Source organism: Periplaneta americana, chromosome 1 (genome assembly GCF_040183065.1).
Source record: "Periplaneta americana isolate PAMFEO1 chromosome 1, P.americana_PAMFEO1_priV1, whole genome shotgun sequence".
In the NCBI taxonomy this organism is placed as follows: Eukaryota; Metazoa; Arthropoda; class Insecta; order Blattodea; family Blattidae; genus Periplaneta; species Periplaneta americana.
In genome coordinates this window covers 128,244,719-128,272,326 of record NC_091117.1, presented here as the reverse complement: position 1 = coordinate 128,272,326, position 27,608 = coordinate 128,244,719, and the positions used below count along the sequence as shown (strand labels likewise).

General features: G+C 34.3%; 1 protein-coding gene across 5 annotated transcripts in view; it reads right to left on the bottom strand.

Annotated features, from left to right (window-relative positions):
• Positions 1–490: 490 nt before the first annotated feature.
• The window catches only part of LOC138700579 (repulsive guidance molecule B-like), a 512,050-nt gene continuing 484,932 nt past the window's right edge, over positions 491–27,608 (bottom strand). For 4 of the 5 annotated variants that reach the window (XM_069827165.1, XM_069827164.1, XM_069827166.1 and 1 more), the window contains exon 4: positions 491–8,908. In XM_069827165.1, coding sequence (XP_069683266.1) covers positions 8,225–8,908 — 684 coding nt within the window. In that variant the 3' untranslated portion in view covers positions 491–8,224. The remainder of the gene's footprint in view (positions 8,909–27,608) is intronic. The other variant, XR_011332400.1, reaches the window with a different exon arrangement.

Here is a 27,608-nt window from a genome sequence, read left to right as displayed (position 1 = left end):
CTAAAATCCTGTAACTATCAGCAACCCTTAAATTTCAGTATTGGTATAAACTCACTGATTCACAATAGATCTCACAGTCTTATGTGTCATTATATAGACAACTTATTAATTCTCCATTTACACATTATTTACATCTGGTAGATAAATTTCTGCATGATGTCAGATGAAATGACAAAATCTACTCCTCTTCAAGATTAAGCAATGCTGAAAATTCCAATTTTTATAAATATTTGCTCAGTGTCTTAATAAAGGAATACCAGGTTTTCACTGAAAGCACAGTTAAATTGCAGCCAATAATCGAAGTGGGAAGAAATGTTTCAGGGGCATAATACAGTATCGTTCTAAGCTATTTCCAAGTGAAAACTACATCAGAAATGTACAAAGATATTCGTTATAGCTGCTTCATGGAAAGTTTAATTAAAAACACCATCAATGATGTCACCTTCTTCCTTCCTACTTCGTTTACTGTCTATAACAAACGTTAATACCATTTACAGTTTAAAATGTTATTTTATTAAGCATGAATAGCATTTTTACTACGGAAATGAATGTATTATTGGAACCGTAATGCTAATTTCTGCATTATTATCAAGCTTTTTGTCATAAGTAAATCAATTACATAATTTTACAGCACTAAAACATTACTTTGAATGATAGGTATCAGTGTATAATTTATATCAGGTACTATACTTATAACAAAGACCAAGAAAACAGAAAAATGTTCTGATTACTGTGTTATATTTGTATTTGGTTAATCAACCAGATTACTTCTACACATCACAATATTTCTTATAAATAAAATGTACAACTATTTTTACAACAAAACTGTTTTGTTCACACCGACAAAAACACAGTAACAGAATACACACAACAAACCTGGGCAGAGCTTGCTTTCCTACAGATAACACCAGAATCATGAAAATCGTTTAACATATTGCACAATCCAACTCTTCACTTACAGTATATTTACATTCTTTTATTTGTATGAAAAATAAGTACTTAACAAGCAGTTATAGAAAAATAAGAAAATATAGAATTTGCTCAAAAATAAAGTTTGTCCTGCAGTATAGCATATATAGTCCTAACTTTATAAAGCTAACTTAATGTTTGTTTAATGTCTCTTGCTGTTACAAACTAAGTAAAGTATTTAAAGGTCCAAGGAAGATTTCAACAGATTAGTAGTAAACTGTGTAATATAAGACTCCATAATGAAGAATGAGCGAAGGCATATGGCATGTGTACATTTATAGGGCAGTGACTATATGTTAAAAGTAATTGACACGTAGTATAATAAAAATAACAAATCAGGGCCCATTTGTTCATAAGGACGCACTTGTATTGATCAGTAATACGAATATCCAATATTTGAAAATACTGGAAGACCACCGGCAAGTTCAACAATGAAGACAGATTGCTGTGAGAACTCCTATGTCCTTAAAGTATTTGCCTGCAGCAACTAATATCAAGCACCGCATATACTGCTACTGGAAAATTTGCAGTCTCCATGACGAGATCATATTGAAATAGTAACAAAACTGGATGGCTAGCAAAATTAAACATGGCTTATGTAACGCTGAAGGTCTATTTCCCTGCGAGGGCCAAAGATAGGCTATCTACTGCAGGGTTATGTTACAACAGAACTTTGCTACTTTCAACTATATCAGTAGTGTTGCTTCCATACCTATTTTTCTTCACAGTCGTAAATTATGACCCTGAATCATACAGATAGAACAGGTCCAGAAAAACAAAATCCAAGATTCACAATGTGACTTACAATATTTAATTTGTAATAATTAATGAACGATTCCATAAATTTTTAATAGTGCAAATGTTTATACATACATACATTTGTATGTATATACATCATGTGGTTTTACATTCAGCCTTACATGGAGATAATTTTGGAACAATTTTTTAATCTAACTTCGTTGTTCACAGGTGATGGTGTGTGAAACAGGAATTACTAACACGTTTGGACAGGTAAGAGAAAAATGAAACTAGTACGTAATATTAAATTTATAATATCGTATTTTTAATTTAATAATTTCTCTACGTTACTTTATTTTATTTAAGGTATTTAATCGAGATGTAGATTTTTACCATTTCTGTATTTAAAACCATTCAATACAATCTTGTTATGATTAAACATTTCCTTAGTACTTTCAGTATATTCTTTTCCTTGAAAATAGTCATACTCTGGAAACATCTTCCAATAGCACTGCTACAACATGTGAAAATAATATTTATACGTACAATAGTGAGAAAATGCTTTTTAGTGATACAATAAGAGGTGCATTGAAGCACAGGCACACTATGTGAGCAAGTGTGTCTCCTAGCACATAGAGACGTTATAAAAGTTTTATAGTGGAAAAATTACAAAATGTTTCTTTTTGAGAGGAAGTTAACATAAATTCAAGCGTTAACTAAAGTAATGACCACGATATTGAAAACAAGGAGTATCAGAACCAAAGAATTTTCAGAGTGAAATGCAATACCACAAAAATAACATAACAGAATAATGGTAATTATTCAATTCTTACTTTGAATCTATTGATGAGCTCAAATTATTGAACTAGAACTAAAGAAATAGTGAACACATCACATCCTGAAATGTGGAATTTGTCAGATCTTAAACGAGGTGCAAGTCTTGACAAAAGGAAAGAGAAAACATCATATTTGCTAGATCTTTGTCTACTATTCGTGATAACTGGGTACAAACAATTTACCGATCAGGAGGCGAGACCTTGCTGTGAGAGAGAGGAAAGGATGGAAGATCAGAAAGAGATTTTGTTTTAGGACATACTCGTACACATTCAGATCATTTATGAGACTAAAACCGTATATCCTCCTCCATGCCCAATGGTGATTTAGACATAAAGTCACACAATAGATCTTGCCTCCTCTACTATACTCAGTGGATTTAGGGACATTAGAAAGTGGATACGTCATTGTACTAAACCTGAGTTCACCTTCTGATCAGTTGCGAAGTAGAATAGTAAGTGTTTATTATTGGTACAATGTAAGTTCTGTCACACTCACAGAATCACATTACACATTCACAAAAGGGTTAGCAAGGGTTAGCGTGTTGCGTATTTAAATATTTATTTATACTTTAGTTTTAAATTTCAATAAATATAATCAGTGAAACTACAAATCTTAACTAAACGATGTCTTCACGTTTTCAGTACAATCAGTGCTTTAGCATATTGCTTTATCTTCTTTGTAACAGTGAACTTACTTGCACGTATACAATTTCGATAAATGTTTGTGCTATTCATTAAAAGACAATATATTGCCTTAACACTATTACTTGGCTAATAAATTTATAGGATTCTTAAAAGCAGATTAATTTTCGTGTTTAATACTTATTCTAGTGATAAACATTACATCACAAGCAATATATTTGTTCACCCAAGAATTTGAAAATAGGATCACATCTAACATGAATTTGAGTGGCCAGGTAGCTCAGTTGTAGGGTAACTAACTACTGATTGAAGGCCTCGGGTTCAGTCCCGGGGTAGTGCCGGGACTTTTCTCATTGCCAGACTTCTAGAACGTCCCCGTGGTCCATTCAACTTCACTACAGGGTCTTTACTGGGATGAAAGGGCACCACTTCATTCTCTTGCAGAGGTCATGAAAACATGGACCTTTACCTCCATACCCCTTCATTGTGTCTAAAGGGGACGTCTTTTACTTTTACTGGGATAGATTTATACGAGTAAGTATTGAAAAGGATGGCTAATTGTAAGAAAATTCAGCGATCAGTGGTGAACTTCACAAGTATGGAAAAGAAGCAGTATATTCGTTTATAAATCGTTTAAAACAAGAGTCTCTTAGCGAGAAACTTATGTCCATATTTTATTTTAGTAATACGTCAGTAGGAGGAGGGAGTTAAAATTTACTTCAAAATCATTTTTAACTCTCTTTTCAATGTATTTCATATGGTTTTCGAGATATTAAACAGCGTTGTTCAGAAAAACTGAAATATTTACGTTGACTTGACGTACAACCTGTGTTTCTGTCAACTTCACTAGAAGCTATTTAATAAGAGAAGCAATTATTTGTAAGTGGCAAGGATTCTCAAAAGATAATGCACTAATTTGAAAGACTCTCTCCCTTCTGAACAACAGTGTCTCTAAAATTTTAGAACTGGATGATAAAGCATGCCAAACATATATCGAACTCATTTCGTCAAATATTTTGTTGCTCACACAAATGTTGATTCTGAAAGGAGCTAACGGGAACTATACTTCGTTTAATAGTTCATCATAAGTTACAAAGTACATGAAATGAACAAATGAAAGATTTATTTTCATTGCACTGTTACAAAATGGCTCAGCTTAGCTCTATGTATTTTCTTTTATGAAGTTGTCAGTCTTATTGAGGATCCTACGGTCGTGCATTGGAAAAGATGATTAAGTAGAGAGAGAAGTTATAAAACATTCGTGATGTTTATTTGATAATAACTTCCAAATACAAACATCACTAAACCAAGATTTTAATGCGAACATGCCACAAATACCTCTCATATATTATATCGCATCAACGGGAATCGTGAAATAAAGACATGCACATATACCGTTGACAATTTTCGTTTAATGTTGTTAAGTGCTATAAACTAATACACTGATGAGAACATACATAAGCTGAGATGGAAAAGGAAAAGCGTGAAAGGGTTCTGTCATTGAGACTGAAACTTAACGTTACCAGTGCATTAAATTTTAAAAGAAAATATATCGGCAGCATATTTTAAAAATATTTGCATACTATTCCTGTCTTGTGAACATGTGATTCGACCTACATGTTCCAGCAATACCTAAGTAGATATCAGCAGAAATAGCTATGCGGAAGACGTTATGAAGTTCATATCACTTAAACAATTAAGAAAAGTAACAGGAATATATCAGTATTATATGTTTTTGTACCCTTAATATTACGCATGAAGCCAAGGGGATTATAAGAAAATATATTGGAAAAATTTAATTTTTGAACTAATGAAAGAAGTGTTGGTGTATGTGTGCATGTAAATGAGTGGAAACTATAAAGGTAGTTTTGTTTAATAAAATTAAAAAGCCATCCAACTGTATACACACACAAGTATTATCACTCATACAATAACACGTAAATTCTGATGAAAATTGCATATCCCAATGTCCGATGTACTCTTCTGTTTCTTCAACTCAAAGTCATCAGCGCCCTTCGGCAGCAAGCAATGGAAAATTACACTTTTAATCTCTACTTTATACTCTGCATTAGCAATCATGCATGCTTACAAATTACTTTCGTGGTCTATCTATTCAAATAATACAATGCAAATACTTCGTTGACATTATTTACAACATATGTATACGTATATATACACAGATAAAATGAACAGGCTGAAAATGATCATCCAATGCTTAATTTGTGACATGGTAAGCTTCCTATACATTTCCACATTTCCATGAAATAACAAATCTTTTTGACAGGGTTGCAATCTATGTTAACTTTATAATCACTTTCAAATCACTTGTTGAACCATACAGTCACATGTTTTTAAGATGTGTAAACAAAAAATAAATAGTTAAGATATTTTCTAGCTAAACTTGAGAAATACACTCAACAAATAAATACACAATCCTTCGATTAAAATCAACTGTTATAAGTATTTGTTTATGTTTGTTAAAGAAGAATAATTCTAAGTTTTAGTTGTTAAAACTACATTATTATCACTGCTCATATTATAAATAACAATGCAAATAAATAATCAGGACTTACGCGTCCCAAAGCATATGCTATGGAATCGAGAAATCCCGTCCAAGTAACAAGTGTTTTTTTGTTTTAGAAAACTCTTCCAGAAACACAAAATAAGTTATTAAGGACATCTATAAAGAAATATATTTATGTACACAAATTTACACTTACAGACCTTATTTCTGTAAAAAAAAAAGTGTCAGATATGCACGTAATAAAATAAGAAGAGAAATCTGCATACATTTGTTTTACAAATTAAGCACTGGTTTTACTATGTTATGTGTCTATACAAACATACACATGGCAGGTATATAAGCTGGAAGTTTATTCTGGAAATGAATGTGTGAAATAATGAAGTTTTACTTTCTGCAAAATAAATGTTACTCCAGAAATCCATGAATTTAATTTAATGATTTAAATTGTTAACTGTTCGTTATTAAAACGTTCTATTTGTTCACATCTGAGATCACAGTCTTTGCAGCCACACAACACACACACTGTACATTTGTTACTTTGTCCTCTGTACGAGGAGCAGGGACAGTTCTTTTGGAAAGACCCTCAAATACTACAAAACTGAGCATAAACTATTGCTGATCAGACACTCAGATTTGATTGGAAGAGGATTTCATTATACAAAACTGCATGCGAGGCTTATTGTTAAGACATCGTAATGTTTCATGTTATTAATTTACGATATCCTCTCTGCAACATTACTTGTCCTCCGTTCGTGATATTTTGAGTAAATGGAGATTCATTGTCCATCTGTCCATGTTTCATGCTCAAATTATTTATGTTAGAGAAGGAGTTGTCCATACATAATTTTATACACTTAGCGCAAGTGCCGAACAAACGTACGTGTCTCCATTTAATTCAAAATATCTTCATCATTAACGGGGAAAGATTGCGATCTGAAAAAAACATTTTAATGAAAGCAAACCAAACAGCAGTATTTGAAGTGTAGACATTAAGTTACAGGCGTAGACTACCCGCTATTTGTCCAAAACAATTTAGTATATGTAAAAAGTGTCATCATTCAATTCCACGACTGAGCATCAATTCAATCTTGCCAGTTAAGTTTGTAGTGTAATGGCTATGCTTGCAGGATATGTATTTCGAATTTTCCTCCCTTATTCTGCATTCATACATACGCACACTGCTGAAAACAAATAGAGGAACACTTTTTGTTTATTATTTTTATTTTTTACTGACTATCTTTCCTTTATTTTTTCCTTTTTTTTGCTCTTCTTTTTAATTTATTATCTACTATATTCACTGTCTACTATATTACTTTATCTGCATTTCTTTAGTTGTTATATCTTTATTATTTTCGAAATGGTCTCCTTAGTTTTTGAGCAGGGCGCGTGCACACACACAACTTCTTTTTATTAAATTCCACGCCAATACCTAGGGTTGCAAACTATTTTTTTGTAACAAATAAGGGAACCAGAGAATGAAGAAAACTTCATTTAGAATGTTGATACAGTTTTACACAAAGGAGTGTCATAATTTCGTACAATTATAACTGCAAAATATGATAACTTACAATATAAAGAAGACACATTGTTCATAGGAATTTTACTGTATGATGAATGTCTTGAGATCATTAATCTATTTTTGTAGTTTTAGGATATTTAATCTCGTCAGCTTTTTCTCTAGTCTGTTTATTTACAAATAAATCTCATTTCAGTAACAGGCTGCAAAACTGATAAATCATACCAACTGTAATAAAATTATTGTAAATTATAAAAATGTTTCTTTCTTTTAAATATTAAACTTCATATAAATACAATAATACAAATAAATTGTGGAAACATTGCTCGACCACGCCTTTTAACTACAGTGATTTGGAAAAAATACTACTGATCGCCTAGGCTATAACCCAGGCATTTTAAAAATTCGTTGACAATCTAGGTGTTATGAAAAAATGTTGACCTTTCACGCCTATAACCTGACCACTCACGTTTGTTACCTGGGTATTGTAGGAAAAACTTCTGATCGCCTTCACCTGTAACCTAGGTGTTTTGAAAAAATGCTGATCATTCACGACTTCTACTTAACAACTGCTGACCATCCAACCTTACACTTGCATATTAGCAAAAGCCTCTGATCGCCTGTCCCCATCAGTAAATCTGTAATGTAGGCGTTTTGAAAATAAATGTTTATAATCCATGCTCACAACCTACGACACCTACGTGTTTTGGAAGAGACAAAAAAGTATTCTAGGTGTTTAAAAATGCCGCAATTTAATTGTTTTGGAGAAAATGCTCATCTGATCAGATCACCCACGCCAGTAACCTAGGTGTTTAAAAAATATTAACCGCCCAAGCCTGTAAACTAGGTGTTTTGGACTCTACTTTTCGTCTCACGACTTTGTCTAGCTTTCATTATAAGGTCGCGTCTCCAGATCGCAATCAGCTCGTGAGAGTGTTTGAAACAGGCCTCTATCTCACTGTCAGAGACTTCGCGGCCCCTGGGTGTTATACAGTACATTCACATCGATCTTGCTGTCCTGCTCAGTGCAGCTAAAAGTAGCACTGCAAGTAACACCGCACTCGAACCCACTCTCGGGGCGGCGTCAGAACTGTTCGGGGGCGCTTCTCGTATCGTGGTCTTGTTCCTGAGCGACGCGGGATCCAGCCTAATGACGTCTGCCTGCGCCGAGTGTGCGGCCGCCGTGAAGTCGTTGGCGATGGCGCCGTCCCCCGTGGTCATAACATCGAACACGCACCACTCGAGGTAATGGTCGGTCAAGTTGTTGGTCACTTCGTTGCTGTCCGACCTACGACAACGCTCCATGGCCTTGTCCCACGGAAGCTTGTGGCCTCTCTCGGCGATGGGGTCGAGCCGTTCGGAAGCCGGACACCCGCGGACGCACAACTGGAGATTATCGTTGAAATCTCCGTCCCTGCCGCTGCTGAAGCCGACGAGCTCCTCGGGCATTCGCACCGAAAACGCGAGATAGCTGCCGGCCTGACGCACGATTAGTGTAGTTTCGATATATCGCACATAAATCTCGATACGTTGTGATTCGTACACAGTTAATACGACACTCTCATCCGGGCCCGAACGCTGGGTCCCGTCGATAAACATTGCCGGCAGGGGAGCGTCGGACGTCGCTTCGTACGTCTTCTCCTGGGCGCACTGCGTGCTGCGGCCACGGATGATTATTGTCACCTGAAACAAGAAACAGCATTGCATTGACACAACTTTAAATCATGTGACCAAACAAATATATAGCATTTATGTGAAAATAATTTATTTTTACAGTAATATGAAACTTTAAAAACGTTAAACATTTGTGGCTTATGTATTACCTATAGGCTAATTACATAAAGAGTGCAATGTAACGGGCTGTAGGAAGTCTAATACCTGTAGATGATAATAATTATAAAATCTGAACTAGTATTTTTTTTTTTTTTTTTTTTTTTTTTTTTTTTTTTTTTTTTTTTTTGCAAATCAAGCTTTCAGGTATAACTCCCTGTGAAGTTGATTTGAATAATTTCGAGGGAAAAATCGTTCTGGGGCCGGGTATTGAACCCGGGACCTTTGGTTAAACGTACCAACGCTCTACCAACTGAGCTATCCGGAAACTCTACCCGACACCGATCCAATTTTTCCCTCTATATCCACAGACCTCAAAGTAGGCTGACAACAGTCAAGCAACCAACATTGAGTGCACACTAATTCTGTGTGACTTAAATTGTGGTTTTCTGTTAACGAACAGTGACGTATTTTTTTATATCATAATTCTCTGTGTCATCTTTTAGTCTTAACTTCTGTAATTCAGTTGTACAGTATATGACAAGGCATTCATTAAGTGGTACTAGAAAAGTTCTGATTAGAGACGGAGTGAAATATTTTGTGTACTTTCGGAGTATGGCTAAAACAAAATTTGCAAAGTCCAACACGTGGATGGATGGATGGATGGATGGATGGATGGATGGATCGATGGATGGATAGATGGATGGATAGATAGATAGATAGATAGATAGATAGATAGATAGATAGATAGATAGATAGATAGATAGATAGATAGATAGATAGATAGATAGATAGATAGATAGATAGATAGATAGATAGATAGATAGATAGATAGATAGATAGATAGATAGATAGATAGATAGATAGATAGATAGATAGATAGATAGATAGATAGATAGATAGATAGATAGATAGATAGATAGATAGATAGATAGATAGATAGAGTCTTTGACTTGAAAATTTAAGGAACGAGATCATGAAATACGCGTCTATGAAACCACACAATGACGAGATTTTGATCAGCATGTGAAACATTATTACACTTCATGTAGTCACTATTTAATTTCTGAAATTATGAAATTAACATTTCTTTGTAGTTTTTTAATATCTGATGACTATTGCCCATTGATTTACTTTCGTTATAAATAATTTTGTTTTTAATTAATTAATTAATTAATTCATTCATTGATTGCTATTTAATTTCTAGATGTTAATTCTTGGAGAAAATAGAACTTGTTAAGAAAGAACTAGGCCTGACACTAGTGCATTATACATGCGTCCTTTCGAAAGTAAATATTCTAAATCTGTATTAAGTCGGTCCAGAAACGAATGCTAAACATAAATGCAAGAAACTTAAAAAAATATTTAATCATCGTTAACTTTCTAGAACCTTGGAGAAATCCCTTTCGGTTAGAAATTCTTCACACTTATGTTATAAGAACACGTTGACATTGAAAACCAAGCAGAATCTGAACTACAGTACTACACGATCGTCTGTAGGAGCCCCTACGATTCACAACCTCTTTTTGTAGCGTTCTGTCTTATCTCGACACACACATCAAGTTCAGTCAGACGACTCCACTGACTAAACGTGATTTGGCAACAGCGCTGTTGAGGGGCTAAACGAGGTTTACTTCATTATAATTCGAGATGCTGCCATTGCTTGATGGCGGCGCGCCCATTCGTTCCGGAAGAAAAAAAAAGTGGGAAAGGATACTTTTCATCATGGACAATGACTTTTAAACCACGAATCATTGTTTGTGGCGAAGGTTAATACAGTTTATGCGAGGGAGAGAAGACACTAGAATGGCCACGACAGACGTTTAGTCACTGACGGGTGTTACTGTATTGAGTCAGGTCAGAGACATGAACACACGTGTAGGCATGTTGTCAGGACTGACAGACATTCGTTCATCAAAAGAGAATACATTTAGATTAGAAATAACAACATATCTTCTCAATTGAACTGGTTCTGCTTGTAAATTAATCTACTTACTATGTACCCAGGTATTATACACTTCTATATAATTTTTAACTTGTTCTACATCTCGGAGTTACAATGATTAAAGGCTGATTCACAATAAACCGGGAACGGAAACGACAACGAGAACGGAAATATTGTTAAAATATATGTATTTAAATGTGAGCATTCACAATAGTTAATTTTGAATGGTCACTTTTAAACATAATTTTAACAATATTTCCGTTGTCGTTTCCGCTCCAGGTTTATTGTGAACCAGCCTTAAGTACTGTAAGACCTATGAAGTACAAGAAATAAGCGAAATTAAAATTCATTTATATCCATTAAGATATTACACGGCACGTTTAACAATAGTCGAAGCTTTTTTCTCTATATGCTGTTAATGAGGCAAAAATAATTCAAACATTCTGCAAAAATGAAAGAAAGAGAGAATAGCAATAAGACTCCTTTAGGTAAAAGTAGAATGTTTTGAATGCTATACATTTCTTTCAATAATTTTGTTGTATTTTTTTAGGATAAAATGATAAAAGTATCCTAAAATAAGCACAGTATAAATTTAGTTCACATGTAATTAACAAACTAAAGTATCTACAGTGGAAAAAGTTCTTTCTTGAAAAGACAAGTCCTAGCATTTTTCAGTTCCGTCACACTTCCAAACAAAGATTACATGCTAAATAGATGTGTCTCAGCTCTTCAAAGTGAAAACGATTGGTTCGCGCGGCAGCCATGGTGGTAAGCTCTACATACGGCTAACTACGTATACCGATTGACGGTGCATTTAATAGTTTTTTAAATGTGATATTTCGTGAAGAAAAGCTTTTGGAAACAATGAAATAATATTTCTACGAGCTTTCATATGAGGTTATAATGTTAAAATGCCTAGTCGTGTCACATAACGGTTATGGTAAGGTTTGTGAAGAAAATCCGAAGTTACACTCCATAGCCGAGCGATTGATAGAACTTTTTTAATTTGTTAACATTTAACAACGGAACTCTCCTCAATTTAACGTATTTTTCATTTCAGATTTCCACACAACGAGAAAACTGGGAGCTAATTACAATAAAGTAGATCTACTGTGTGTTCAGTAGGTCTACATTGTACAGAGTCAAACAGGGACTGTACTTATCTTGTGCCCGCTTCAAATAGAAACAACAAATAGTAATGAATGACAAAGTTTTAAGTTTATAAACGGCAAAAAAAATTATTTTGTGCGTACTGAGACCTGAAGAATGCAAAAAATGGGGAAATACGAGTAAGTACATGGTGCCATTAAAAAAAACCCCACTCATTGGCATACACTTTATAAATGAAAAGCATAGTATTTGAAAACATGTTCAAAATATTCCTTCTTTGATACCCTACAACTTTTGTATAAATAGTTTCTTCATAAAATCTATACTAATAATAAATCTGTAGCCGAAATTTTTCAGATAATTTTCGATTTTCCAAAAATAATTGGTCCTAACATATATAATTAACCACCCTGAAACCGAAAATCGCTTTTTTTTTTTAATTTTTATATGTATGTATGTATGTATGTATGTATGTATGTATGTATGTATGTATGTATGTATGTATGTATGTATGTATGTTTGTTACCTTTTCACGCGATAATGGATGAACGGATTTCGATGAAAATTGGAATATAAATTATGTTCGTTGTAACTTAGATTTTAGGCTATATGGCATTCAAAATACATTATTTAAAAGGGGAGTTATAAGGGGGCCTGAATTAAATAAATCGAAATATCTCGCTTATTATTGATTTTTGTGAAAAAGTTACATAACAAAAGTTTCTTTAAAAATAATTTGCGATAAGTTTTATTCCTTGAAAAATTTTGATAGGACTGATATTTAATGAGATAAATGAGTTTTAAAATTAAAATAACTGCCATCTAAGGCCGTATAATGAAATAAAAAACAAATGACTTCGTCTATAAGGGGCCTTGGACAGCAACAATCGAAAGCTATGAAAGATAGAATACAGAGAATGTTTCTGTGTTTGTATGAAGTAATATCGGAAGCTAAATTAATCGATTTGTATAATTAATTATTATTTCACCATTGGAAAGTGTAGTTTCTCTAGATGGACATAATGCTTTAATGTTGTTACAGTAACTTCTGATATAATATAATATAATATAATATAATATAATATAATATAATATAATATAATATAATATAATATAATATAATATATATGTAATGTAATATTATATAATATAAGTTATTTGAAGGGTTCAGAACCATAGTGCGCCAAACGCCATTTATTGAATACTTAGAAAACAAGGGTTAAAATTAAGTTATTACCATAATTCAATGGAAACCTATAACAAGTAAAATAAAGTATACGCATTAAATCTAAATGATGTCAGTGTTCATTAAACTATGGTTGCATGTAATAAAAATTAGAAACATGTTAAAGGAATTGTCATTGCACCAATGAGTGGTCTCTGGACCAAAATGATTGCATTTTAATTATTTGGATGCAATGTAAATTAAGTAACATATTAAACGATTTATCCTTCTATCAAACACGAATGTTCCCTGGATCAAATGTCCTATTTTAATTATGTAATTACTTTATATTTATTTCTAACGGGTGCAGCGGAGCGCACGGGTACGGCTAGTTAGAAATAAGAAAGTTACAAGCATTGTTACATACTTTTTATTCACGCAGCATAATAGTATATTACACTAGCCGGCTTGATCTTGGCCTCCTGCAATATACCTACGTGACAAGAAAGAATTACGAATCGTCTGCGACAAGACAAGAGTGAGATAAAATCAACAATATCGTAGTCAAAGATGGCTTTGAGCGCATATGTTTATTGGTGTCAAACATGTTCCATAAGTGACGAATATACGTTAGGACGAAATGTACGATTACAAACGCTTCTCGTGACACGAATTACCGTTGTCGCTGAGTCCTTGTGATTGCACTATGCATCCATAAGCAACCATATTTGGATCTGGCATTTCTTGATTACTTTTGAACTATGTTCTACCACTGAAATCATATCCAAACGACTTTCTCAAAAGGTCATAACCATGTAAGGGAATCCGAACAGTCCTTAAGCACTACGGGGCGACTTACGAACTTATTTTTAATTCTAGTGTATGTTTTCTCTTAAATTACTGACAATGTTTCACTAATGGCTAACAGTTCTTTACTTTCTCATTATAGGCAGTACATAAAGTTTGTTTTTGCTGCAAAAAAATATATTTAGAAATTTTCATGAAATTACACGTTTTCAGCATCTGATTGCGAATATGTGGTTCACGGCTTGCCGCATGTTCGTGTACAGTAGTTTCTGCAAAACTACTGGATAATTTTGCTCAGCTGTTCCGTACATTTTTTAAAATCGGTTATTTAACGATTCGGTTACCTAGCATCGGTGGAATGAGATGAACCAAGGATTCACTACGGATTCCTGGCATTCGTCTTATCTGGTGAAAATCTCGAAAAACCCAAACAGATAATCGGCCCATGCAGCATTCTAATCTACACCAGACCAGTGTCCTATCAAAAGACTATTGTATGAGCAATACAATAGGAAATTTGAAATATTTTACCAAAATAATAATCCTTTATTAAAGATACAGAAAATGATCATTTATTGGAAAGCGGCTTTAGTGTTTTTTTCCTTCACGATTTTGTATCTTACATTAGATAACATGTTAAATGAAATGTTAATAGATAATACGTCTCCAAAAATGTACGTCAGAGTAATAATTTGTAGACTATAATTATGCGTTTAATAGAAAACTCCAGATAAAAAATAAAATTTAGGACTTTAGGATAGACAATCGCTACGAATTACTTTGCAAAATTGCAGTTAGAAATCCTTCTTCGCCAGAGATAATTTTGAAAGCAGGATAGACCACGTTTATGTTCGCGGAGAATTGTCCATAATATAATTATACCTCCAAACGTTTTGCTTTCATACTGCTGCCAAATAATATAGACCTGATCACGGTTTCATTATAAAAGAAAAAACCATTCAACATTGCCATCAATTAAAAAATATCGATTTCAGAAACAGTAAAATGTCTCAAACAATCAAAATATACGAATATCTATACCAGAGAGTTTGTACAAAATCACTTAACCCTCCTATTACCAAGGGTTTTCACAACTTGCTATAGTAAGGGTGGTAATATAATTATCCCAATCAAAACCATACATCAATCTTCGTTAAGCATTTTAAATATAAACAACTTATGTATTATTGATTACAGACTTTAAAATTGTTATAAATAACACAAAACAAATTGCAGGCAAACATATACATGAAGAAAATTAAGCTCCAGATTGAATTCTATATACTGGAATTGTCATGACACAGACTACCAAGGGGGGTAACAAGATCACCCCACATAAATGTGAATTACATCCTAAATTAGAGTATTTATGTAATTTTAAATTTAAATTGTGAATAGCTGGCTGGTAATTTTGTATGCGTCAGGATTCTTTTATGTGCCTTCCTCTAGTTTCACTTTCCTTCCGAAGGAAGTCAGTGGCAGAAACTTTTGTTCCTTAAAAACGCATCGCCTTGGCCGGATGTGAACATGTGAACTTTGGATCAAATGGCAAGCAAGATCATTAAGATTGACCACACTATTATTACAGGAGTCACAATAGACGTTTTAGAACGTTTCTGTGTGCTTGTTAACGGAGCAACTGGAGACAACTTCAATAGGCTTAGTTACTATATACATTGCCGAAAACAATGTGGTTACTATGTGATGAATTGTGTTCATATAGTTACTTATTTCTCAAATTTCACCATGAAAAGTTCTGCGCTTTATCAGAAATATACCGAACGCAGAATACGTCATCCAGTTTCGGGAATGAAACTAAAATAATTCTTTTGGTTTCAATCTTTTTTCTTTTCGGAGGGTATGGGCCTATGATAAGCGAAGTAATTAATGAAGGGCATGCTTCGTATGAAGCGACATTCAGAAACTAGTCCCACCTCACAAAATTTTCACTATGACTCGCTCAAAGTGCATTATTCTATGCGTCTATTATTGCATTTGAATTGCACAACTCGCAATTACAAATCAAATGAGTGGTCGCACAGGCTTGTAGCTGCTCTCGATGCCGAGATATTACTGAGAGAGAATGCGCGGCAGGAATAATTTCATACGCGAATTCGGCGGAGAGGAGGTGGTGTCATTGGGGCATGGTGACATAAGTCACACTGACTCATGGCCCAAGTACTAATAAGTAATAACATTAGCATTCGACTTTGGCTCAGAGTTTTGTTACAAAAAACATTTGAAATTCTGTATTTTCTGTTTCACCACAGATCCCGGAAAGGATGCCCATAGAGATATCAGGTTCAATATTTACAGGATAGAATTGGTTTCTTCTCTATTAGTTCTTTCAGATGGAAAAGGCATTGGGCTGTCCACACTTAACGTTCCCAGAGTGCAGGAACGTATAATCTTTTCGTTGTAAGAATAATACTACAGTATTGGCACGTGACTGAAGTGAGGCTTGATTGGCTACAATTTGGCGGCAGAGATTCTCCGTAAGTGATCCCGCGCACTTCTGTACATTGTTTCATGTTAAACATTTCCCGTTTCTCGTTTCAGAGTAGACCTAACCTCACTACTATGCATTCGTTTGCTTTGGAAACTGTTACTTTATAATTTATTAGTTGGAACTTACTATATACATCCAACACTATTTCTTTCTCTTCGCTTCTGAGAGGGTTTCCACTCTTATGTTTAGTAACCACACACATTGAGTATGCAGTAGCCATTCTAACACGTGCTTACGAGAACAAGCTCATGTGGCGCCAGCATATTAAAAGAACAGACTACCTTGGCATTACTCTTAGTATTCATCCGCTTACAACCTAAATAACAAAATATGAAAGTAGCTTTTCTTTTACATAACGTTTTACATATGAGTGAAGTTATGTTTCGTCGTATTTAATAATTGGAATTCAATTTTTATTTTCAAATTACACAAGGTTATGATTTCCAAATACGGAACTATATTTTCCTGCGTTGTGTTAGTGTTTCGACTGGGAGCCAATCACGAGTATGACAGCTACGTGCTTGTGTTTACATTAGGATTCTTCTTACAGCGAAAAGAGTATAGACTACAGCTCATGCATTTTGTCAAGATACTCGCGATACGCAGTAGGGGAACAACGTTTCTGTGAAGGGGGTAAAAGTAGAAGGGAAGGTCGGACGTGTGTCTACCGATTCCAAGGCAAAGGCCAACCCATTCCCCTATAATTCGTAAGTAGACTCATTCGATCTCGTGCGCAGCTCTGTAGGAAGAGTGGGGGAGTGTCTGGACATAATGCATGAGCTGTACTTTTCTGACTTGTGGAGAGTCTGAAACTTTGCTTTTCCCGTTCTCTGCTGTAGTCAGTAGTATGTTTTGCGCCTCCATCCTTTCTCTTGCCTTGAAATATGACGGATAATATAAAATGGTTGAAGGAAGCATTTAAAATCTGCTGTAGCTCATAATTTATTTCTGGAAAGTTGCACCATACGATTTTCTTAGGCCCAATTGTATAAAACTCACTGACTAAAGACCAACTTTGATCGAAGATCGAAAAGTGAACCGAGTTCAGACACTTCTTCTATTGTATAAAACTTTTCTGCGATCAAATACCTTGGTTCAAATGCAATCTAAATTCAAGTGAAAAGGATTTGGCAACATCGCATAAACAGGTGAAATATGTGATGCGCGGACCATGTTGTACAGGTTTGTTCAGTGTTGCCAATCTAGCGACTTTAACTTTTTTTCAACAACAATTTCTTTTAACTTTTATAATGCTTAAACATAGGGATTTAGCGAACTTTTTAGCACCCCATAGTGACCAAATTTAATCTTTCTTTGTTGACAATCAGAAATCTAGCGGCTTTACAACTACTTTTTGGCGACTTTCCGTACACTCTGTTGGAGACACTGGTTTATTTTGTGCATTGTAAATAATGGCGGACAATAAGAAGAAGGTTGACTGTTCTCCAAATTGTTATCATGTTATGGTGTTCGACACTGCTAAACATAATAAAGCTTTATAAAAGACAATTTTCGTTTAGTAATACGGTTAATTGAAAATTTATGAATGTACCTATCATATCCATTAATAATTAATGGTTGTTATAAACATAATTTAATCATAGGTTATGTTATTTGATACTGCTGAACGCGATAGAGCCTTATAAAATATAAGATTGTTTGTGTATTAAGGCAAGAAATTGAAAATATATATATATATATATATATATATATATATATATATATATGTAAATGTACCTACAATAATAATAATAATAATAATAATAATAATAATAATAATAATAATAATAATAATGGATATTTTATTTGCACAATCTGTCACTCGTATATTTCAAACAGAAAAGAAATAACTGAACTTGGATCATCTAACTTATCGGAGAAATTTTTTCAGTCAAAGTTGACTTTAGTTTGAGACAAATTAATCTCAGATTAGACTTTATACAACACAAAATTCCAAGTTCAGCTAGAACAAGGATCAATTTAACCTCTGATCTAAGATTAAATGGTTTATGCAATCGGCCCTTAGAGTTTTAACCTCTAGTAGTAAGATTTAAAATTTAATTTCATGTGTTATAATCTTGAAGAGGGAGGATGTCCCTTAGCGCTACGTCGATCTAGAGAACTATGTACGCTAACCTCCGGCAAAGCGCATTTTCACCTAAACTAAGGTTCGCTGTGAATACAGCTAAATATGCACATATTTACATATCACATACTGTATCTTTAGGTCACCCCCTCAGCACGTCACCCACCAGTGATCGAAATGTGGAGTGGAATGGAGTTCGGCCCGAGTCCAAATATAAATCTTGACTTTCTGATTACGGGGTTATCTAGAAGGTAGATTTTTCCTTCATCACATATTCAATGAAGTGATCAGTTACTCAGAATATAATCAGAATATTTCGCAGAACATTCTTCTTAATGTTTTTGTACAGCATGGAAGAAAGGCTATTAGGTCTAATGAACAAAATGAATCAAATTTAAATTCTACATTCATAATTTTGTTTTTATGTATACTTCATATTTAATCGCATTTTAACGATTTGAAAACTGTCTTGTCTTTGAATAACTCCACGTTTTGACAGTGACGTGTAGGTGAGAGTGAAGGATGTGCAGTAACAAGAGTACAGTATATTGACAGTTGCTTACACAGTGTGAGTGAGGAGTAGGGAACAAAGACACGCATTCTTTCATTCGGTAACCAAATACTGACAGCTCTACTTTATTTCTTATTTCGGTACTAGAATGGGTTTGAGATCCATTACATTGATACATGCTATTATTTTCTGGTGTCTACAATGTGTTATTTAGCATATCATGGACAATTTTTTTTTCCCAACGGGACTGATATGAGGGCTTGACAGAATTTGCAACACAACTTGTTGCAACTAAATATCTGACCTACTCACCTTGCCTGGAGGCCGTCTACTGTAACACAAGGGCGAGTTTCGCGTTGCTCTCAGGGTTTGTTAGTATAAACAAATTAAAGAAATTATTTCTAATCAAGTAGAGGCCTATGTGGAAGACATTCAGGTACAGTGGTTTGTGGCAACAAAAAATTGTGGAACAGTGTCCGATTTCTAAAAAAAAGGCGTAAATTTTATTATGAAAGCGAGGGAATATGTTCTATGTGTGTTTTGTGCCATACTCATCATTAGAGACAGGATTTTCATGCATTATCAAATTGCAAAATACGCATAAATTAATGCACTATCAAATGCCCAAATATGCACTATGAAGTAAAATAAAAACACCAAACATATGCTTTATCAAAATTCAAATGGTGCAATGCACTGTATCGCTATTAGTCTTTCCAAATTTTCAGCATTAAACTTCATGCGTTTATCTATATTAAGGTTAGAAGAGATCTGAGATTTGTTAGGACTATTTCGTGAATAAAATAAAAATGTAAATATATCCCTAAAATTCGCTCACAAAATAATAATTGTATATTTATGAATACTTGACCTATACAGACATTTGAAGTTGAAATAGATGAATATCGATTACTGCAATAAAGAAACTGGTTGTTATTCAGTAATGCCAATAGAGGAAAGCGAAATACAGGTTTATACATGTACTGCGCTTTTCTCTTGTTACTTTTTTTTTTTTGGTAAGTTATTTTACGACGCTTTATCAACATCGTTGGTTATTTAGTGTCTGAATGAGAGGAAGGTGACAATGCCGGTGAAATGAGTCCGGGGTCCAGCACCGAAAGTTACCGAGCATTTTCTCATATTGGGTCGAGAGAAATTCCCGAAAAAAACCTCAACGAGATAACTTGCCCCGACTGGGAATCGAACCCGGACCACCTGGTTTCGCGGCCAGACGCGCTGACCGTTACTCCACAGGTGTGGACTTGTTGTTATAACAGAAATATTTTTATCTACTGAAATCATAATTTAATTTAAACATTTTATAATATAATTACAAATAACCCGATTAATATATTAATTAAATGAACACTTGTTATGAAGGAGTGTCATTTTCTTTAGATACAATGTGAATGGACATGGAATTAGAAGATGAAAATGTAGATGTGAAAGTAGGATTTCGCACTTTATTTTACTACAGTGCATTCATGCTCATCGATTTACGGGACACAGTTGGCGACACTGATTAAACAAAAGAACGACCATGCGATAAATTGAGTGATAAATCGTATTGCAAAAATGAGCGTGATTTATCACTGTGATTGATTAGAATTCAAAATTTCATTACATTTCATTGGCCGAAAATGGAATGACGTCATATAAACGAAATAGTCTGTCAAAATGTTTTGTACATAGAAAATTACCTTTATAGTCACAAGAAGCGACAGGTGCAATTTAAATTATGAAATTTGAGACAAAGTGAGGCCAAATTCTTTGTCTTTAACATTTCCACCATAAATTCGTTGTTTTATAGAACTCATAAATTTATAATCTGGATTTCCTTTGATAACTTCGTTCAGTTCGTCTTTAGCTGACGTACTTACATCCACATAGGCTTCAATAATTCATCCACGTCTTCAATCATTCCAAGGAAATCAAAGACTGGTAGGCCCAGAGTCTCCAACGAAGTTATTGTAGTAGACAATTTTGCAAAGTTTATTTTAATGTAACTTAAGTCATGCTAGATATTCTCATGCTAAAAAATGCATCTTAAGTATCTTTAATGCAAACTGCATCATCGATGGTAAAACTCTCAACAACTTAAAACCGAAAATAATATGTAAATTGTACAGGACAAGATTTGGGAATTTGGAATTTCTCTGTGACAATACAATTAGAGGTATAGCTAGTAAGGTTCAGGATTTCTCTAGTAGAAACCCGGAAAATTAATTCTTTCACTAGGCCTAAATACATTCAATTATTGTCAGCTTAGAAATAACAAACTCTAAGAGGCAACATTTGTAAAATGCAGTATTATGCGTAAAATAAAAAAGACACTAAAACTTAAACATTTACGTAATGTGCAATATGCTTTATTAAACGTAAAATCTTAAAAACATATATTATGCATGAATTATCTCCAAAAAGGCCAAAACATGCAAATATGCACAGGTAAAGCCTACTTATTTCGTCTCACTAAGTCATGAAATGGATATTTCAAATGCGATTTTCGGGTTCAGGATAGTTATTTATAAATGCTAACACCCATTACTTTTGCAAAAGCGGAAATTACCAGAAAATTGAGGTTAAGTATAGATTATATTTTTTTATAGTCAGAGGCAGCACTGACAAAACGCAATGCTATTTTAAAACTCATATGAGGGGTCTAAACTCCACAGCACAAGGGGTAAAAGTGTACGTTTCAAAATATTTGAGTTAAATATAGGAGAGTGAAGCTAAAATTCCCCTTTATTCAGTGCACTAAGGCTATATGTGTTATTCAAATAGGTGTTGCATTATAGAGGAGGTGTAAAGAAAAGCTACTTCACCGGTAAGTTCTTTGGTTTGGAGCACATGGGATATGTTGCAGTTACATTCATTGTGCTCCCATTCTTTCCATTAGGATGTTACATGATTGCAGTCCTTTCCGAACTTTGGATGAATGATGCCCTAGATCATCGTAGTGTTGCCTACTAAATGGATGTACAGTTACCCTTAAAAAGAATGAGACGATTCTTGGTTGTCGGAAGTTAAAGTTCTACAGCGCGGTTCACTCGATATCGACGTATAACGATAAGTACCATGACAAATAGAACAAGAATTGTTACAAGGACCACAACAAGGACAAGGATCAGAATAAGGATCACGAAGAAGACAGCCATTTAAGGCCACGATTTCACAACATAGCTCGGGTAACAAAATATCATTGCTTCTCTGTACCGAATGGCAAATGCCTGCTATCGGATCTACATTCTGGACTGCTGCTGTCACTGTCTTGTCTCGGTAGCTCATATAGTAGCGTGTCGGTTCCGCCATATAACCGTAACGTTTCGTGTTCGATCCCAGGTAAAACTTTTTTTTATTGAGGTGTAATTAATTTGTTCAGAGTTCCTCGACTGTATAATTTGTCGAAAAATTTGGAATAATTTATGCCCAACTTTTGGGTCTACAAGTGGGCTGAGCCTCGTCAAAAAATAAATAAATCTTACTTGGAAGTTAAAAGTATTCTTCCTGAAACAAAAATCATAAAAAACAAAAAGAGACCTGTTAATTTAAAATCTTGTCCACATACCATCATACATTTCTCCAATCGAAATCCACTCGATTGGTAGCGAAGGCAAGACGGTTGACAGCTTGTGCTTCCCCCAATATTTCCATTTGCGCAGCCCTCCGGCTCCTAATACCGCGGTTCCTCAACCTGCTGATCACAGTCTGTGAAGAACCGGAAAAGTTAGATGCTGCTCTTATTTCGTTAGCAATCCGAAAGGGATCCAGTCGAACTGTCTCGAATAAGAGAGCATCCTCTTCCAATGAAGAAATCCGCGGACGCCCAGGAATAGGGCGATTTTCGACCTCCCCTGAATCTTGGTAACGATAAACCCCTTCGCGGCTGTACTTCCAGGAACACCGACCAAACGGCCAGCAGATCTAGCCCCATATCCAGCTTCAACTAGAGCTATAACTCGCTGTCTCATGTCACGTCGGTTCGCCATTACGATGAGAAATGAGGGATGACGATAATACTTTAGTGTAGACAATGACTATTTAACCTGATATAGAATTATTGAAATAAGGGGCATCTTGCACAATAATAGGATATAACAGGAAGTCCAATTATTGTTGCGAAACTAATCAAATTAAATCTAATTACATTAAGTAAACAAATCCCAAGTTATGACACCACGTTGCTACAGCTAAATTCTAGGTTATTAACATAAGCCTTAAATAGGTCCGTGCTTATGCGTTGGACGACAAAACCAAACATCGAAAGTTCGAATCTTACCGAGGAATGTAGCTTCTTGCTTTTTATAATGTAAATCAGACTTCTAACTACAATCATTCATATTTCTTACATTATTTATTAATATTTATAGCCAACATTGAATTTGTAAAGAAAAGACTTTAGAAATCTCATATGGAATTTGTGATCTGTAGTGACGGAACTTTTCCGGTAGAGTCGTTTTCCCACCAGCATACAAGCTGAAGTAGCACAGCCATTGATAAAAGTTTTGTTCACAGAATTAGACTGAATTCCTATTCGACAGAACCTATAATCAATAGCTTGTCTGAACATGATAAACAAATCCTAAGTGTTTCCAATGTCACTGAACAATATTAATTTAAAAACTAAAAAAGGGTCGTAAATGCTGTATCTAGTGACTACTTACATTTATGTCTACAAAATGAATCTTGGAAAAAACGTATATGATACTGGTACTACTGATATTAAGAGTAAATGTATTGTATTTTTAACTTAATTTCAGAATCACTTCAGTGGATATTCTCCACTCAATGTGAAAAAATTCAAAAGTAAAAACATGTAGATAACGCAGGGACTACAAAATCTCATATATTAAAAATAAGAATCATATGTAATGAGTTGCAATGTAATGATCCTCATGTTCTTAAATATTACAAGAAGTACAGTGTAATTTATCAAAAATAATGAAAGAGGGAAATAGAATACATTTGAATAGAAAAGTACAAAATTCAGATAATGCAATTACAGCTATTCGGAATATTATTAAAGTTAAACTTGTAGATATCCTAAGAAAGAAAATATTTTTTCATTAAAACCAGTGATTATAAAGTAGAGGATCCCAAATCTATTGCAAATTCTTTTAACGTCTTATAGTATATACATAGTACAGAAATATTATTGACAAATTAAACATTCAAGATTTTGCAAAAGATACTGCAATTTGTTACTTAACATATGCATTTAATAATTAATCTGAGGACTTTGTAAAACTCTATTTCAACATTATTTAGCAATTTCAAAGTTATTTAGACAAAAAAAATCGTTGTGTAGACTAGGAATCGAACTCGCACTCTTCTACACGACACGCAGAAGTCTTAGCGTCTGAGCTATTGAAACGACACGAAAGTTTTCCTTTCTGTGCGGAGTGTCGATCTAGTCATGAAGGTTCATTGTCGCTTTAACTACACGATTTATGTATATATTTACCGTTTATTTACGTAATATTATAATATTTTTTGCAGTTTTTGAAGTGAATTTCGGAACGATGCTAGTAACAAACCAAATAGCCTGAATTTAAGTAACTCAGTATTCGTTATCTTGTGTATCAGTGCTCTGGTCTCTGATCATGCGCAGTGTCTTGCATCTGAGACTTAGGAATACTCAATCGTCTCATCCTTTTCTAGGGAAACTGTACATGCATCAACAATACGTTGCTGCATGTCCTCTGGTGTTGTGGAAACATTTCGATAGACAGCATCCTTGACCGTTCTCCAAAGAAATAAAATTTAGTGCCGTAATGTCAGGAGAACGAGCAGGCCAACTAACTTATTTACCACGTGCAATCCACTTACTACGTTATTTTCGGTCCATATCACGACGGGCTCTTAAGGTGATATGTGCTGGGCATCCATCATGCTCATACCAAATAACCATTCTGTTTCTCAAGAGTACCGGTACTGCCTTCAAAAGATCGGGAAAAATGATTAAGAATCTGGCATATCATCTGCCATTTAGGGCACCACTTATGAAACAAGACCCAATAACGATATTGGAGTGCTACAAAGTGTCTCGAATGAAAAGTCATTGATGCCTTTAAAAATGAAGTCAATACTTTATCTTCTTAATGAAGAAGGTTACAAGAAAGATATACCCGTAGTATTAATTCCCTATTGTTCCTAAACAACATTCGTTCAAATCAGTTTTACATTTGGCGCCTGAGAAGAAAAATTATTTTGAGTGAACAAAATAAAATGTGACATTTTGTATATTTCAGAGACTTCCAACTTTTCCCCACTAGTAAGATTGTTTGAATTTAGATTGTATTTTATAATTTAAACATTACATTTTTGACATTTAGTTTGAACCCTTATGTAATCTGCAAAATAGTTTGGAACACAAGAGGTACCAGTACAAATGCAACGTCTTATTATAAAACGGTTATTTTTAATATCTTAATTTTAAAAGTTCTCCAAAATCTGCAATGAACTACTGATTTCATAAGACCAAAACGTAACTTATTTTGCATAACAGTTTTATAAAAATCTGTTCAGCCATTATCGGGTGAAACGGTACAGGTCTCCTATTATATTATATCTGCCTCTGTCCAACGTCACAGTTTGCGCTAAGGGGAAGAGAGATGGCATAAGTTTACAATGCTTTTTAATGCTCCGCGACCAAGATCAGCCACTCGAAATTTACCGGCCACTACCGGAATTGATATAATAAATCTGTAAGGAACATACAAACAGATGGACGGACATAGACATACAAACAAAAAATTTCAAAAATGCTATTTTCGATATCAGGATAGTTCATTAGACATGTTAACACCAATTATTTTTGTAAAAGCAAAAATTACTAGGAACATTCAGGTTACAGTTTTTATTAGTATAGATTAGTGAGACTGAAGCGGCACTGACATAAAACGTATTGTTATTTTAAAACTTACAAATATCGTTAAATATCAGTCCTGTCAAAATTTTGCATAGGATAAAACTTGTCGAAAACGTTTTAAAGTAACTTTTGTTATGTAACAGTCTCCAAAAAAATCAATAACACGCGAGATATTTCGATTTATTTACTTCAGGCCCCCTTATAAGTTCCTTTTTAAAGGAAGCATTTGGAATGCAATATAGCTTAAAATCTAAGTGGGACCTAAGTTATCCTGCATTCCAATTTTCATAGAAATCTATTCAGCCATTATCGAGTAAATAGGTAACAAACATTCAGACAGACATATAAAGAAACAGTTTAGTCGGTCTCAGGATAGTTTATTATAGTGTACATGTTAACACCAATTAATTTTGCAAAAGCGAAAATTACGAGAAAAATTTAGGTTACTGTACAGGACTTTCATGGAACTCAAGAGCCAGAGGAATAAATATTGTTGACGGAAACTACTAGGGCATTCGAAAATTAATGGCAACATAGTTACTGTTTCACACTAAATTTATTTAGGTTACTTTTGACATTACTACTTCAAATATAGTCTCCTGCAATGTCAACAATACGTTGCCAAATTCTTGGAAGACGGCGGACTCCGTCTGCAGTAGCATTTCTGGATATCTCTCTCACTGATCAATATAAAGCTCTTCGGATGTCAACTCTTAATTGAAAGCGAATGCGCCGGCTATGATGCGGTTTCTTTGTAACACCGTATGTTACGTGTACTGTACTCAGGCCTTTCGGAACATTATATTTTATTACTTTACTGCCTGCCACTTTTATCAGAAGCTGAGAGCATAACATGTGTTTATCACTGACCTGACTCGGGACTGTCGCCAAGTTTGAAGTTTCCCATTTCTTATAATAATAGACAGCTTCACATCCTTAAGATATTTGTTATAAAACCGACCCCTCTCTGATATTTAAAAAAAAAAAAAAACATTTACAATTTTCGCAGACATTATGTCCGAGTTACTACACTCTCTTAATGTTACGTACAGGTTCAATTTTAGTCAACTGTCCGAAGACAGGTCTGAACCTCACAAGTGATGGAACTTGGCGTCCTTAAGGTATGTTTCATTGCAATGTGTTACTACAAGGATTAGATACTTCTACGTAGACTACTAGGGCCATAAGAATTTAAAGCCAAACCAAAAGCATTTGTTAATATTAAACAAAATCCCAATACCTGTGATCAGAAAGAAAAATATACCTTTATAGAAATTAAGCATTTCCGGTTTGGTTTAAATTTTGTTAACGGTGTTGTGAGTAAAAGTAATTTTTCCTGCAACCTTCTTTATTCAATGGCAATTATTTTACGAACTTGAAATCTAAAACTCCGAAACCTAGGTTATTTCCTTCCTGGACAAAATGTCTATTAATCGAAAGCAACTGAGTAGGAACCCCTATTACAGTTATATATAAAAAATAAAATACATTAATCCTTGCAAATCCAGTAATGTCTGAAGAAATACTATATTACTACATGCTCGTAAAGCTAGTACAATGGCTAAAAGGTTAATTCATTCATGTGTACACTGCGTCTGGTCGCAGCGAC